Raw genomic sequence first — 13,330 nt, forward strand, 5'->3', positions numbered from 1 at the left:
CTACAGAATTCTAATGCTAAGTCTCAGGCAATGGTTCTCCTGTCTGCATGCATGGGGAAAGCTTCTGATTCCAGGGACACAAATGAGACAAGGCTGCTGTGGGAAGATCCTGAATTAGGATAAGGAACATGCCTCCACAGTTACACAGCAGAGCTGAGTGCATCCTTGTTTCTGATATTTGGCTTTGAGGATATCGCTGGAGTGTAGTTTCCCATACAAATCCTAAGCAAAGTGAAGGAGGAAATTATTTTAACTCTTCGTTATGTGATGTTTTGTCCAAATGTTCTTAACTTTCTTGAAAAAGAAATATCTTTCCTTGAATGAGCCCCACTATTTGAAGAAGATCTTGGACACTGGGGAATGAAGGATAAAGAGTCAGATTGATAAAAATGAGTTGTGTTCCTGCATGTTAATATAGCTCATAGTCTAATGCAGGAATTAGTGGGCACATTCTCTGCTTACAATGGTGGAAACCTCAAAGGAAAATGAGCTACTTATGCATATAATATAATCTCTTTAAAATTCAGGAATTCTCAATGATAAAAAATGCTCAAAATCAGAATGACACTTAACTTTCCCCTTCAGCTAAGTAGCAATGATTTGTGCTTTAATTTTTTTCAAATTATTAAGGTTTTCATTAGAATATTCTTGCTTACTGGGCTTCATATATATATATATATATATTTATTTAAAGCAAATTAGAATACTGGTGGTGGTTTTCAGAGTGTCAGTAACTCACTGTGTAATCCTGACTGCTCAAGAGGCTAAGATTTAAGGATCACAGTTCAAAGCTATCCTGGGAAAAACCAGGCATGAGATTTTTATCTCCAATTAACCACCAAAAAGCATGAAGTGGAGCTGTGACTCAAGTGGTAGGACATTAGCTTTGAGCAGAAAAGCTAAGCAACAGAGAAAGGTCTCGAATTCAAGTACCATTACAAGCTGGCACACACACACACACACACACGGGCACATGCACATACATGCACACACACAAACTGGGAGTGAAATAGCAAACATGTTTCTTGATACTAAGCTTAGATCAACTTAGCTTTGATAATCTTAGCTTGAAAAAACTATAGACTTCTGGTATTGTATTTTTATTCATGATTGATTCAGAAAGAGAATGGGGACAGGTATGTAGAAGTTAAAAGGAAAACCTGTCCTTAGTTAAGAGTTCCTTACATCAGCTATTTCTGTAGGAATGGAAATGTAACAATAAAATCCTCCCCCTATATAACTAAATAAGTTGATAAAAGTAAGCTATTACTATACAGTATAAACATGTGTTTCGAGCAAAATAACTCCCCACTCATACCATATAACTAATAAAACCCGATAAAAAGATAAGCTATTATTCTGGCCCTTCTCTAGTTTATCCACTTACATCCATGACTTGTTTCAGCTTTTAATGATGTCCACTAATTAAATACAGTTGGACTGGTAGATATTTTAATTTATAGAAAAGTATGAAAGAAATATTCATATTCATAATCTTTTGTTGAGTTTTACTTTTCACAGAAAAACAAATTAATCACCATAATTTTATTTTAGTAATAAAATGTCTGGATTTAGCAAGAAAAGATAAATCAGACCAATCACACACTTCATAATTGATATAAATGGAGAAGTCCGAGTACAGATAAACAGACTGTATCATAATAGGAGGAAGAACTGAGCAGGAAAACCTCATGGAGGGTGGGATGCCTATATCTTCCAAGAGGGGAAAAGGCTCCAGAATGACTAACTCATTATTACTATTTAAAGATGGGCCTTCAGGGAATTTGTTGGTTTTCTGTACTGACCAATCTCACTTCTGTCTGGTTCTCCTAGGTCATGCCATTGGGAGAAGAACTTCCATTGTATAGTAAACAACCTGAGCTTATCACCTTAGATGTTTGGAAAAAAGAAGCCATGAAACATCTTTAGTCCTTGGTTTTCCTTCTATAAAATGGGTTTAAATACCACCTCCCTCTCAAGTATGTTCTGAGGATTAAAAGAAAGAAAGTACTTGAGAAAAAGTTTACAAGAGATGCATCAAACAAACATCGGGGCTACAAGGACTATTAGAACTATCTTATTGCTTTCCCTTCTCTTCTGATTTCTTGCTATTCCTCAGATTCTTTCTCAGTTTCCTTTAGAAGTCTCCTTTTAAATGTGTTCTTCTACTGGCTTCTGGAAATAGTCTATAAATATCTGCAGTCATTAATTTTTTTGGTAATAGCTTTATTGACATATAGTTTATAGAACATACAATTGGCTAATTTAATTTATACAATTCAATGGCTTTTGATAGATCTTGGATCATGCAGCCATCACCACAACCAATTTTAAGATAGTTTCATTTTTCTACCGAATGTATTCCATGCCCTTTTGCTCTCACACTTTATTTCCTCATCCCCCAAACAACCTATAATCTAATTTCTATCTCTCTCTATTTGCTTATTCTACATAAAATATGGTGATTGTTATTTGTAAAGGATAAAACTCTAATTTTATTGATATTATCTATCCCCAAATTTCAGGCACTGGGATAAATTCTAATCTAAGTTCTCTAACTCAAACCTCTTTTTAAAGTATTAGAACAGGAACTGAAAACTCTTAGCTGAAATCTAATGAAATGGCCCAACACAAGTAACTAGTTGACTCACTAGATCCCTAAAACATTGCTCAAGGATCTACTCCCAATGGTGTATCCCTGATTTCCCTTCAACTGGGAACATCTTTCCTCAGAAGCTGATGGGCTATACACACCTGTTTATACACAAATCTAAGACCACTGTCCTAAGAAGGCGGTGTGGAATTTGGGGAGCATTACTGGAACATCAGGACTTGAAATTATAAATGTTCTTCAGTTAATCAATGCTACATTGCTCCAGTCTATGCACAGTGAAGGAGCCTCTGATCTCCTTGCCTTCAAATATTCCAAACATTCACTGAATCAATATGGAATAATCCATATTGTTTTAAATTTCTTATGACAGAGGAGTTGCAGTGAGCAAGATTCAGAAACCCTTTAGTACTTTTTAGAGATACTGAAAATCTGCGGGAAGAGGATGGGCAGGCATCTCCCAGGACGCTCAACTCCCAATTCTTTACTATTTGGAGTACTTGAACAGGCTGTGCTGTGGCTTCTATGTGTGCATTTGTCTGCCTAGGGCATCCTTCTGCCCTGTCTGCTTGGCACATTTATAGCAGAGTTGAAGATACCATGCAGTTCTCCCACCTTCCTCCAGAATTCCTACCAGCCTGCTCACAGTACACTAGCACCTCCCCTCTGCATCCACAACGCTTCAAAGATGCACACACAGAGCAATAGTTGAGATATTGTCTCAACACGTATCCTATGGACTCGTCCTAAAATTTAATCTCTGCTTTGAGGTATTGAAAAGTTAGACATAATCCAACTATGGCACTTAGAGATGAGGTTTTTCTGGATGTGATTAGGATTAAAGCCATGAGGGTTTGTTCTCACAAATGCACATGGGTGGCTTTGCAAGGAGAGAGAGAGAGAGAGAGAGAGAGAGAGAGAGAGAGAGAGAGAGAGAGAGAGAGAGAAGAGAGAGAGAGAGGGAGAGAGACAGAGAGAGAGAGAGAAAGAGAGAGAGAGAGAAAGAGAGAGAGAGAGAGACATACTCTTGTACTCTTGGGCTACCCTTGGCAGCTACTAGGAAGAGCTATGGTCCCTTGAACATCAGAAGTGTGATTTTTTTTTTTTGCTGGTCCTGGGGCTTGACCTGGGGGCCTGAGCACTGTCCCTGGCTTCCTTTTACTCAAGGCTAGCACTCTCCAATTAAGACACAGAGCCACTTTTGCCTTTTTCTGTTTATGTGGTGCCTAGGAATCGAACCCGGGCTTCATGCAAGCTAGGCAAGCACTCTTGCCACTAGGCCATATTCCCAGCCCCCAGAAGTGTGATCTTAATAAACCCATTTTATTTATTAAGTTAGCCAGCTTCAAGCAATTTGTTAAAATGAAGAAAAAAATATTAAGTTTACTAGCAAAAGCCTTTAACACATGTTGTCTTTTTTTTTTTAACTTGGCAGGACTGCTATTTGAATTCAGGGTCTTCTCCCGTGACTCTACCACTTTAGCTAGGATGTGAGCCCTCACTTCTGTTTTCCCTCTAGGAGTCTGGTTATGAGCCACTTGAGAATAGAGAGACTGTTAGGTTTCGGGTATCTCTGCGTGTCTGCTGTGAGAGCCACGTGCAAGCCAGCGTGAAGGGTGAGTGTTTAGATGCAGCAGAAGACAGAAAGTGTTATAATAGCAGAATCTGCTAGGTAACAGGAAAGTCTGGCCTTATTAATTAAGAATAACTGAGAACTAATGGTTAAAGGCCAAGCACAATGCTTCGGAAGAGGCTGAGATGCCTCTTGGATAGAGGCATTAGCTAGAGGTCATTTTTTTTAAAACTTTGAAAAATTCTTTATTTCTTCTGATTTGGTTGTGTGTGTGTGTGTGTGTGTGTGTGAGTACGAGTGCTTGAAATCAGGGCCTCAGTGCTGTCCCTTAGTTTTTTCACTCAAGGCTGGTACACACATGAACCTCAGCTATACTTCTGGGTTTTGGATGGTTAATTGGAGAGAAGAGACTTTTGGTCTTCCGGTGGGAGTGGTTTTCAGCTGCAGTCCTCAGATCTCGGCCTCTTGAGTAGCTCGGATTATAGGCGTGAGCCCCTGGTGCTCGACTCTCCAATGCTCTTGCTTATCTGACATCCTGCATTTTTACTTTAGCCACTTGGAAGCTTTACTTGAAGGAAATGAATGTCCACTTCATTCTACTTACAGAAAAGCAAGACTACGGTGTTCAAATGGTGAATACACAAAGGTAAACACAACTCCGGTGTAAGGGGGGAAGATGGGGCGGTCTTTCTCATCCCCCCCCCCCAATTTTTTGAAATTGCCATTTGCTAAATTGTGCACACTGGGAGGTTTCATCATGACAACTCCAGAGGCATCAATAATGCACCTTGATCATACTTACCCTCCCTTACTGTATCCCCTTTTTTCTCCCATTCCCTTCCTCTTCCATCTCCCTAGTTTTACTCCTCCTTTTATCTTCATAACATTGGTTGTTTTGTTGTTTCACCTAGCTACCCCAAATGAAAGAAAACATGCAGTACTTGTCTGTGTTGGAATGACTTACATTACTGAGCATAATGAGCTCCATTCTTTCCATTTCCCTACAAATCAACACCCCTACAAGGCACTTGTGCCCCTGGCTCATTTCAGGCCCTGATCAGGCAGAAGAGAAAGTGGCTCTGGTTTGGGCACAAGTGAAGTGGACATGGAACCAAAGCGTTTGTTAGCCTCTGTGGTTATGCTCCCACCTCCTTAGTTGGAGCTGAGAGGTCGAGCCAGAGGAGGGCGAAGTACCAGGGAGCTGGCAGCTCAGACTTGTGATCTTTGCTACAGCATAGGCTGAGAACCGAGATCACAGTTGGAAGCCAGCTTGGACAGACAAAGCCCAGGGAAACTGATCTCCAAAGAATCAGAAAAACACTGGAAGTGGAGGTGTGACCCAAGTGGTAGAGTGTCAGCCTTGATAAGAAAGTCAAGCATGTGAGGCCCTGAATTAAAGCCCCCAGGACACACACACACCCACACACGCACGCACACGCACACGCACACGCACACACACACACACACACACACAGACAAAACAAAATGGCCCCTTCTTTATAGGGGATATGATGTCTGAAAACTCAGCACAAAACACCATATTCACTATGGTTATCCTATATGTATATATCTAAATCAAGTTTTAGTTGATAAATTAAGCACTGTCAGTGCTAACAACGATTAATAATATAAGAGATCAATTGTAGCAATATTCTGTAACCTTTATTTAGAGCTTTTGAATTCTTTATTTCTGGAATTTCACATGCAGTATTTTTGACTTGAGTAACTAAAACTATAAAAACCTAACTTGTGGATACAGAGCAGACAACTGTATTATTTTGACAGCTAGCTACCTATACGAAGCTAGAGTAGGCATAGCCTAGGAAAGAAATAAACCAATACAATTGGGAAAAAAATACTGACAATTACCTTTTGTTTTATTTTGTAAAAAACAGTTAAAAGAGATGCTGACTCCAGCTTTTTAGGCTACTGAGAAAAAGTTCTTTCAATTCTGTCTTCAAATTCTTGTTGTTAAAGTAGAATTTCTATTATCTTATATCAAAAACCTGTATCTTGATACATTGTTGATAGTAAATCTTAAGAATAAATGAGCATGCTACCAAATGCTCCTTTACCTTTCAGATTTCAATGTTCTTATAAAAAATCACATTTCCTCTTTAAACTGTTCATCTCAAAGAAACATTGAATGCTGAGTGTAGCCAGGCACTGGTGGCTCACACCTGTTATTCTAGCTACTCAGGAGGCTGAGACCTGAGGATCACAGCTTGAAGCCAGTCCAGGCAAAAAAGTCTAGATTCTTATCTTTAATAAGCTACCAAAAGCTACCTCAGAAGTGGAGCTATGGCTCAAGGTAGAGTGCTAGCTTTGAACAAAAGAAACTCAGGGACAGCACCCAGACCCTAAATTCAAGCCCTAGGCCTAGCACAAAAACAAACAAACAAAAAAAGAATGCTGAGTGTATATGTGAATACAATTTGTGCACCTGGCAAAGTGTTCAACTTTTTCATTAATGTAGTTATGGAAAGCTTGGAAGAAAACAAAATCCCTTAAAAAAATCAAAACTTTCAGCCTTGTTAAGTAAGAAACATTTTGGACATTATCTGTATTTAATAGCAGTTGGATTTAGCCCCCTGTCTGTTTGAAAGGATGTTCAGAACAAACATCTCCGTTTCCTTTTCCACTCACCCTTTATCTGGCTGGGTTTTATTTATGCGCTTGACGACCTTTTTGGCCATTAAAACCATCTTGCTTCAGCAGTTAATTAACACAAGTACCATAATTTAATACAGTTAATGCTACTTGATGCCCTTTAATGTACCTTCCATTAGTGATATTATTGTAGTATTACCCTGTAAATTAAAATGAGATCAAGACTGAGAGAGTAGCTCTTTAATTAAGGTACTGGCACACTGCACTCATCTATTAGTCACTAGAGAAAACCACCCTGATTTACTGAAGCAGGACATCCATAAGTCAGAATTAGTCGGTGAAGATTATTAGGTTTATTGAACTGTAAGTACTATGGAGTCGCTGAGAGTGCCAATAGCCATGTTTCCTCTTTTTTCCTCCATTATCTTAATACATTCTCAATGAGAAGGAAAGCAAGGTAAAATATGTATGTAGCAAAAGAGAAATACAATTTTAATCATGAGTTTATAGTTTGTCATGATAACAATAGGTATGAAGTGTATCCTATGCTATAAAGAACACCAAGGCTGTATTAGTTTAATAATAAAGTATTTTTCACTGGACAATAGTGGCCTATAATGGCCTACAATCTAGTTATTCAGGTGGTTCAGATCTGGAAAGTTTATGGAACTCCTATCTCCAATTAACTATGTAAAGCTGGAAGTGGAGCTGTGGCTCAGGTGGTAGAGTAATGGCCTTGAGCACCAAAGCCAAGTAAGAACATAAGGCCCTGAGTTCAAGTCATGGTATCATAACACCCCCCTCCCAATTATACCAAATTGGTCAGTACAAATACACACATATGTAAAGAGCTGGAATTCATAGTCCCTTTCCACAATGACATACAACTGTTGTTTTTTTATTAATACTTTAATATTTCATGAGGACAGATTTTTGTACTCTCTGCTGATTCTTCTATGATTATTTACTTCTGTTCTTCATTCCCCTTTTGCCAAATAACATATCAGTTACCACACTGTGGTGGGATGGGGTTGAAAGTAACAAGTCAAAAGAGTATCATGATCATTACTAGATATTGACAGACAGAGACATCTAAAATGTGGCAGTTGGGTTGGGAATGTGGTTTAATGGTAGAGTGCTTGTCTCGCATGCACGAAGCCCTGGGTTCGATTCCTCAGCACCACATAAACAGAAAAAGCTGGAAGTGGCGCTGTGGCTCAAGAGGTAGGCTGCTAGCCTTGAACCAAAAAAAAAAAAAAAAAGAAAGAAAAAGAAAAGAAAAGAAGTCAGAGACAGTGGTCAGGCCCTGAGTCCAAGCCCCAGGACTGGCAAAACAAACAAACAAAAAATGCAGCAATTATTTCATGGGATGGTAGGAGTGATATACAAGCAGCAGAGACTGTCTTTGTATGTTGAGGCATTTAGGACTTCCTTTTAGGAAGCATTTGTTTTGATTTCCATTCCTTCTTGAGACTATTTGGTGTGTAGGGGAAGAAGGATCAATTGATCCTTCTTCAATTATTTCAGAGATAAAATAATGATATTAGCATCTAGGATGAAAGGTCTCAAGAACCAACCAATGCTCATCATTTTCCACTAGTGTTATCAGCATAAGCAGACCTTCCTTACGTAACTTCAAAGCAAGAGACATCCCTGAGCCATGAGGCCTTGCTTCTTTAGTCCTTCCCAGAGGACGGAAACACTTGGGCCATCTGGTGTCTAGTCAGGACCTGCCAGCCTCAATTCGGCCCTGAGGCATTTGGACAGAGTGTGCAGGTGACAGAGTGGGACCGTATGGACGGGGCTTACCTCTGCGGGACCTTTCTCTTTGGCCCAGCTGCTTCTCACCAGCTCACAGCTGACTGGTGGACAGGAAAAGACACTGGAGGTAAATCTCAGGGAAGGAAGGGAAACTCTGGCAAACTTCTCAGAACCCTGAAATGCAGCTGGAGGTTGCTGCTAGGATGGAGGATAAATAAGTATGGAGAATACATGTCTTTACTGGGGAGGGGGTTGTTGGGGGCTAAGGGTGTGCCAGTCCTGGGGCTTGAATTCAGGGCCTCGGTGCTGTCCCTGAGCTTTCTTGCTCCATGTTAGGGCTGTACCACTTGAGCCAGAGCACAACTTCCATTTTTTGGTAGTAATTGATTAGGAGTCTCACAGACTTTCTTGCCCAGGATGGCTTCAAATCACAATCCTCAGATCTCAGTCTCCTGAATAGCTAGGGTTACAGGTGTGATCCTTTTAAACAGTCCTAGGAAAGCCAAATGAGTACTCAGTAAGAAAACAAGCTGGCTATTTCCCTACTTCAAAGACTTCTAAAACTTGCCTTTTTGACAGTGGCAAATGAGAATGTTTGGCACAACTTGGTCCGTAGACATTGGGGCTCAGATTAAGGATTTCTCATACTGCCTGGCAAGTGTGACCTATGTGAATCTTACAATACCGATCACACCAGGGATTTAAATTCAAATTTCAGCTGATTCATTTTAACGTTTATTCTTACAGATGAATTGATTACCTGCTGCTTGCTTCTGGTATGCTATTATTAAAAATAGCCATTATTTTCATATATCATATAATCCTGAGACTAGGGTACCTTAAACTGATAATACTTTATCAGAATGTTCCTGAGTATAATAGCATTTTATTATATATGTATTAATATATGTGGTAGCTTCATGCTTGAGGCCACAGCTCTATTATCCTGCTGTAGTACTGGGTTAATATGTGAAGTCTTCTCAGCTTCCTGGAACTAGTAAGCTCATGCAAATGTATCAGTGCATATATCTCTCAAAAGAAATTACTTTGCTTTCAAGCTATCTTGATCATATACCACCAAGACTTTGGATAAGAGTTGAAAGTAAGACCCCACAGCTAGACTCTTGATTCTTCCATGAGGATGAAGAAATGAGAACAAAGAAACCTTCTACATTACTCTGAACAGTGATGCCTAGTTAATTCTGTGGACCCCCTGTGGCCTTCCCCTCATTCATAGTGATGCCTTTGGTTCTTCTTTCTATTCCAGCTCTTGAAGATCAGAGTTTTAACCCCAGCAGTTTCTCAGGTCTGGGCAGCCCTTGTAGATGCTAGGAGCTAGGAAGTTACACAAATTCTGCTTTATATATTAAAATTTGTAAATACTTACCTAAACCTACATGGTAGACATGCTTCTCATAATCTGACGCTCATCCTAATTCATTTCAACATGTTTTAGAGTGGCTACTGCTTAGCGTGGCTTTCCTTTTGCTTCCCCTTTTCTCTCATCTCTACCTTCCCCCAGTCATTAGCTCATGCACTGATTCCCACAAGAGGCTTAGGAAGCTGGCTAGAAACCTGAATGCTGGTAGTGCTGTTGTTATTATTCATGTTTTTTATTCTAACACTTTCAAGTTCTTCGCCACTCCCTCAGACTTTTGGTATATTGTCAAAACCAAAATTGCCCCGACCTTAACCATTCATTAATGCTGTGATTCTGACCCATCAGCAATTGATGTAGAACCTGAAGAGTGCTGAAGTCAGGCATACTTTTCAAAGATGGCATAATTTTAATGCAATATGCCCAGACTTTAGAAATTAGAGCTCATTCCTCCGTCACAAATATATATTTTTTCCTGAAAGCTTTGTTTCTTGTTTAATACACTTAGAGAAATTTAGCTTCCACTTCTAGAACACTTCCTGTCCAATATAATAAACATAAACAGATTGTGGTACCTTGTTGTGACTCTCTGCTATGCTTGAAAATATGAGATGTATTTCTTAAAATTTTTAGGTCCTTTAGGAGCAACTGGATTTATTCTCATGGGCTTTATTGCCTCAATGCCTTAAACCTCCTCTTGACCTTGGGGAGTTCTTGTGTCTCAGATAAGGTTCCTACCCCACCCCACCACCCTCTTTTTGTTAAAATGTAAGGAATTCTGCCAGATTCAATGACACCAAGTCTGAGATTACAAATTACTGCTGAGTCCAAGGGTCTCAAATATCTTTAGAAAACCAGCTTTCCACGCTGCTGTTCCAGAGAAAAGGTTGCAGCTCAAGTGGACAAAATGTCACTTCACAGCTGTGAGGCCCAAACCCTGGCATTTTCTTGAGATATATTCATTCAAGGACAGATAGAGTGTTCTCTTACCTTCCTCGCACCTTTATGTCTGAGATGGCGTAAAAGTAGCGAGCCAAGTGTAGCTCATCGACAAATATTTCCCCAATAGCTGGTCTCAGCAGCCTGATCCTCAGGTCTGTGACTGTGAAGAAATCTCTGAGCTTCTTGGTGGTATCCAGCTGTCCATAGAGGGAGGCCATGTTGCGCAGCCGAGGGCCAGCAAAGAAGGCAAACCTGTCTTTGATCTCGAAGTGGATTATCTTGCTGTTGGTGGTATACCCCGTGGAATACTCTTCCGTGCAAATGATTTCTAACACCGTGTGCTGTGATAAATCCTTCACAGATTTGGGGTCCATGTGGAAGGCGTCTAAGCAGTCTGTGGCATAATACTGATAGGGCTGCCACGTGCGTCCATAGTCCAGCGATTTCTCCAAGATCATTTGGTCCGGCCGCCCCGATTCGAATGTAATCACGATGTTGTCTGTGAGCTCAATGGTTTTGCTCCAAGACAGAGTGATGTTCACCTGGAGGGGCTTGGGGTATTCCTTCCAGGTAGCCGACTGCCAGAAGGTGGAGGGATGTCTCCCTTCGAAATCAAACATCAGCTCCGGAGGGTGGGCCAGCTCGGGGGTACTTGCATCACACTCGTTATTGCACATGTAGGGGTTTCCCTGTGGAAGAAGAACAAGACACCTGTGGAAACAGCCCAGATGCCCTGCGAAGGATGAATGGACCCATGAAATATGGGGTCCATCTGTCTATTGGTCTATCATAATGATGATGCACATGGCATCTGCTTGATGATGGGTATTAAAGTTAATCTCAAAGTAACCTAAAACATGTGGGAGGGGCTGGATGCTGGTGGCTTGTGTCTGTAACCTTGGCTACCAGGAGGTTGAAGCCAGCCCAGGCAGAAGGAAATCTGTGAGGTTTTGGACCTCCATGTAGCCAGTCACAAGGCAGAAGTGGAGTTGTGGTTCAAGTGATAGAGCCTTGAGCAAACTAAAAAAAAACAAACAAACAAAAAACAGTCCAGGGACTGGGCCCAGTCCCTGAGTTCAAGTCTCATGACTGGCACAAAAATAAAAAAAAATAGGGAAAAAAGACACTAGACACAAATTGTGCTATGTTGTGATGGCTAACAGGCTACAGAAGAAAAAAAAAATCCAGTTAACATTTTCATTTGCCCTAACTGGATTATCCTTTATAATAGCTTGTGGGTTTCTTTTTTCCAATAGCAATATGGAAATGTTTCTCATCTTATTTCCTTCCATGCATTAAAATACAAAAACAAACTCAGTTTATTCCATATGTGTTAGGCCTATAATGTGGCCACAGAGGCACAAAGATACAAAGCAACTGTCTAATAGCTCAATACTCCAGTTCATCTTAGAAAGAGATTACCAAGAAGAAAGAGCAGCAAGGAAAATTCCTCCTTGCTTCAAGAACATTTCTTAGCAGCCCAGCCCTTTAAAAGTCATGCTTTCTAGCAAGGGCTTAGAATTAACCACAAACCCTAAGCACCTGTATCCTGCACAGGACATGACCCTTTGTAGGAGGTCTGGCATCTCTTGGCTGTGTCTCCAATCCATCATACTTAACTGGGTCCTGCTTCATAAAGGCTGGCTGAAAAACATTTACTTAATTCACCACAAATCATTAAAATGCAGTACATTGCAGGCTCTGGGGCTGGGTCCAAACATCTGCTATCCTAATAGAGATATGAAGATTGCTCTAGAAAGTCTTGAGATTGGGATGTGCTCTAAGTAAGAAAACATAGAACAAGGAAACCTACCAGGTATATTCCCTAATATCAAAGGGGGACTGTTTCTAGGGCTCCCATAAATACCAATATATTCAGATATTCAATATATTCAGATATTATTATGTAAAATGGCCTAGTACTTGCATATAACCTACACACTCGCTGTTATTATGCACCAGTACTGGGATTTGAACCTAGGAACTTAGTCTATCACTTTGATTTTTTCACTAAGACTGGTGCTCTCCCACTTGAACCACATCTCCACTTTCGTTTTATTTTGATTAATTGGAAATAAGAATCTCACAGACTTTTCTGCCCAGATTGGCTACATACCTAGGTCCTCTCGTACCTCAGCCTCCTGAGTTGCTAGGATTATGGACAGGAGCCACCAGTGCCCACGCCTCCCACATAGTTTAAGTTATTTTGAGATTAATTATAATACCTATCACAAAGCAAATGGTATGTAAATAACTTTTATGTTATATTGTTTAGGGAATATCAAGAAGACAGAGTCTATATGTTCAGTGTAGTTACAAGCATCATAGATGTTACTACCTAGAATATGAATATACTTATAACTAAAAAAATTAAATCCCCCCAAAACATATCCTCAAAGAAAAAACTGCCCCCTTAATTAGTGGGCTAAAGACTTAAAGAGAGAATTCTCTGAAA

At 40.1% G+C, this 13,330-nt stretch overlaps 1 protein-coding gene across 2 annotated transcripts in view; it reads right to left on the reverse strand.

The window, feature by feature from the left end:
- Positions 1 to 13,330, reverse strand: part of Ntng1 (netrin G1) — a 280,824-nt gene that overhangs the window by 76,248 nt on the left and 191,246 nt on the right. For both annotated transcript variants that reach the window (XM_048363652.1, XM_048363651.1), the window contains exon 2: positions 10,924 to 11,564. In XM_048363652.1, the coding sequence (XP_048219609.1) occupies positions 10,924 to 11,564 (641 nt within the window). The remainder of the gene's footprint in view (positions 1 to 10,923; positions 11,565 to 13,330) is intronic.

The sequence above is a fragment of the Perognathus longimembris genome, chromosome 15, assembly GCF_023159225.1.
Source record: "Perognathus longimembris pacificus isolate PPM17 chromosome 15, ASM2315922v1, whole genome shotgun sequence".
Lineage (NCBI taxonomy): Eukaryota > Metazoa > Chordata > Mammalia > Rodentia > Heteromyidae > Perognathus > Perognathus longimembris.